At 31.3% G+C, this 2,307-nt stretch overlaps 1 protein-coding gene across 1 annotated transcript in view; it reads left to right on the top strand.

Annotated features, from left to right (window-relative positions):
• Nucleotides 1–200: 200 nt before the first annotated feature.
• LOC109585548 (ubiquitin carboxyl-terminal hydrolase 47-like) overlaps nt 201–2,307 on the top strand; it is a gene marked incomplete at its 5' end in the record, with an annotated part of 25,035 nt that continues 22,928 nt past the window's right edge. Inside the window, 2 exons of the mRNA XM_020001672.1 lie at nt 201–434; nt 549–709. Of these exons, the coding sequence (XP_019857231.1) occupies nt 201–434; nt 549–709 (395 nt within the window). The remainder of the gene's footprint in view (nt 435–548; nt 710–2,307) is intronic.

The raw sequence follows: 2,307 nt of genomic DNA, 5'->3' as shown, positions 1-2,307 counted from the left end.
TCTGGCTGGCGAGACTAATGTATATTAGTTCCACAACCTCAATTGTAAATAATAGGTATAAGTTAATAATTTTGAGCATTTAATGCAAATTAATGATGCCTTAGGTTATGTGGAAAGTTAGCTAAATTTTTGAGTAGATAATCTGGTACAGTCAATGTCTGGGAGATGTTGAGATGTTTCTAAATATCCCCTTCACGGAGGATATTTGTGGGCCACGGAGATTGGATATTCTAAATTACATGCTGACATAGCAGCAGGAGGGTTTGGAGGTGTTGGTATTCCTGGTATCAAACTGTATGCACGAGCAAGGTTTGATCTTGTGGTCTGGAAAAAAACTTACACTGCACTTGATGCAATGTTCTCATATGTGAGAGACTTCCCAGACCGTAACTCTGTCAGCACTTTGACATACAAGCGTTACATTAAGATAGTTGGTTACACACTCTTAAATACTATGTATACAACTTCAAGGACATACAAGTTCACTTGCTCATGGCAAAAGACAGTTACTCTTTTCCGAGTAAAACTTAGGTTCTTTATTATTGTAGGTACTCTGAAGGTCACTCTCACCGGTCAAATATCTGGACAAATGAATTTCAATGCATTCATTGGACGTTTGGATAATGATTTTAATATGAAGGCATCAGCCAAGCTTGAGACAGGACCTACTCTAACTGTTAAAAGAGAGGCTTCTTTTGATACACTCTTGGTGAGTGAAAGAGTAAAAAGGAAGCTGGGATGTCAGAGATATTTTTATTTGATTTTCTTTTCCTAATAGTTCAAATAAAAATTAGGTATGGAAGTCTCAGGCTCCATAACTTATACCTTATATAAATCCAGAAGCATCAACTTCAGTCTGTGGCTCATCATCACAGGCTAATGCATGCTTTGAAGTATATAGTACAACTCAAGGAAATATCAATGTTTATGCATACTGGCAGTCTAGAAAAACCTCTTGTAAAGTGGTTTAAGTACAAGGTGATATTAACAGTAATAATTAATGACAAAATTATTTTCTTTTCTCTCTCTCTCTCTCATTCATTCACTCTTGTCACAACTATACAAACTTCTTGGGGAAGTAAGAAGAAATTTTGTAAACTATCACGTACTTCCAGCCTAGCAAATACAAGAAGAAAATTGTTTGGTCTGTGTTATGCTTGTAATTGTACTGGAAGCCACCCCCTCAATGTCCTTTGCAAGGGTAGCCGGTATGGAGCCTCATGATGTTCCTGTTCAACAAGAGTATCAAAAACACATTATTTTTTAAAGTTAACTTTTATCATTAAAAGTTTGTTTCAAAATTTGTACAGAAAGTCATTGAATATTGGAATAGTGTCAAAAAATTCCATTAGATCTGCTTCACAAAATTTTAGCACTTTTAGAAAGAAAGTGGCAAATAAGTGCCATATATTGGCATACCTATTGTGTGATTGTTCAAATTTGTACACTCAAAAATGTACAAATTTGTACTCTCTACATTAGAGTGTATAAATTTGTACACTTCAGAAGTGTGCAAATTTTTACAGTCAAATAATAAGTGTACAAATTTGTACAAAATTATATTACATAATTTCTTGCTTTTGAACACATGCAAGATTTGCTCACAAGTATATCAATTCATGAATTGAATGTGTTAAATTTTCATTAATGTTTGCCATTTTTAGACAGCTTTAGATAATAAAAGTTAAGATATACAAATACATATGTAGATTTAATATGTTCAAAATCATTGAAAGCTGATGTGATCATTTCTAATGGACTCCTCCAAAGTACAGCGAAATTATCATTATTATTAATATTATTATCAATATTATGTACTCTTGTTATTATTATTACTATTGTTTTTATTACCATCATCATCATTGATATTGTTCCCATTAAATAAAACAAGGAAATAGAATTTGGATTGGTGAAGTTAGGAAAAAATAACAGGGGGTATAAATAGTAATAAGAAAAATATGACAAATATTATTGTTTAATTTATTGCTATTAGTATTTCCTTGTTTTATTTTTTAGGAACAATAACAATGATAATGATGATGGTAATAAAAACAATGGTAATGATAATAATAATAAAAACAATGGTAATGATAATAATAATAATGATAATAATAATGAAATTATAATAATGATAATAACCCACACTTGGATGCTGATATCACTGTAGTGATGATACTAGAACAACTAGTTTATTGTTTATTGAAGCAGGAAATCCATTATGTTTGCATAAAACACTTCACATTACTTTATGTGAGCTTATTAGACTTACAATATGATAAAATAACAGGCACTGCTCACTATTTAAAG

The sequence above is a fragment of the Amphimedon queenslandica genome, unplaced genomic scaffold (genome assembly GCF_000090795.2).
Source record: "Amphimedon queenslandica unplaced genomic scaffold, v1.1 AMPQUscaffold_13048, whole genome shotgun sequence".
In the NCBI taxonomy this organism is placed as follows: Eukaryota; Metazoa; Porifera; class Demospongiae; order Haplosclerida; family Niphatidae; genus Amphimedon; species Amphimedon queenslandica.
Note: the sequence above shows the minus strand (reverse complement) of the source record. Positions and strands in the feature narration are given on the sequence as shown.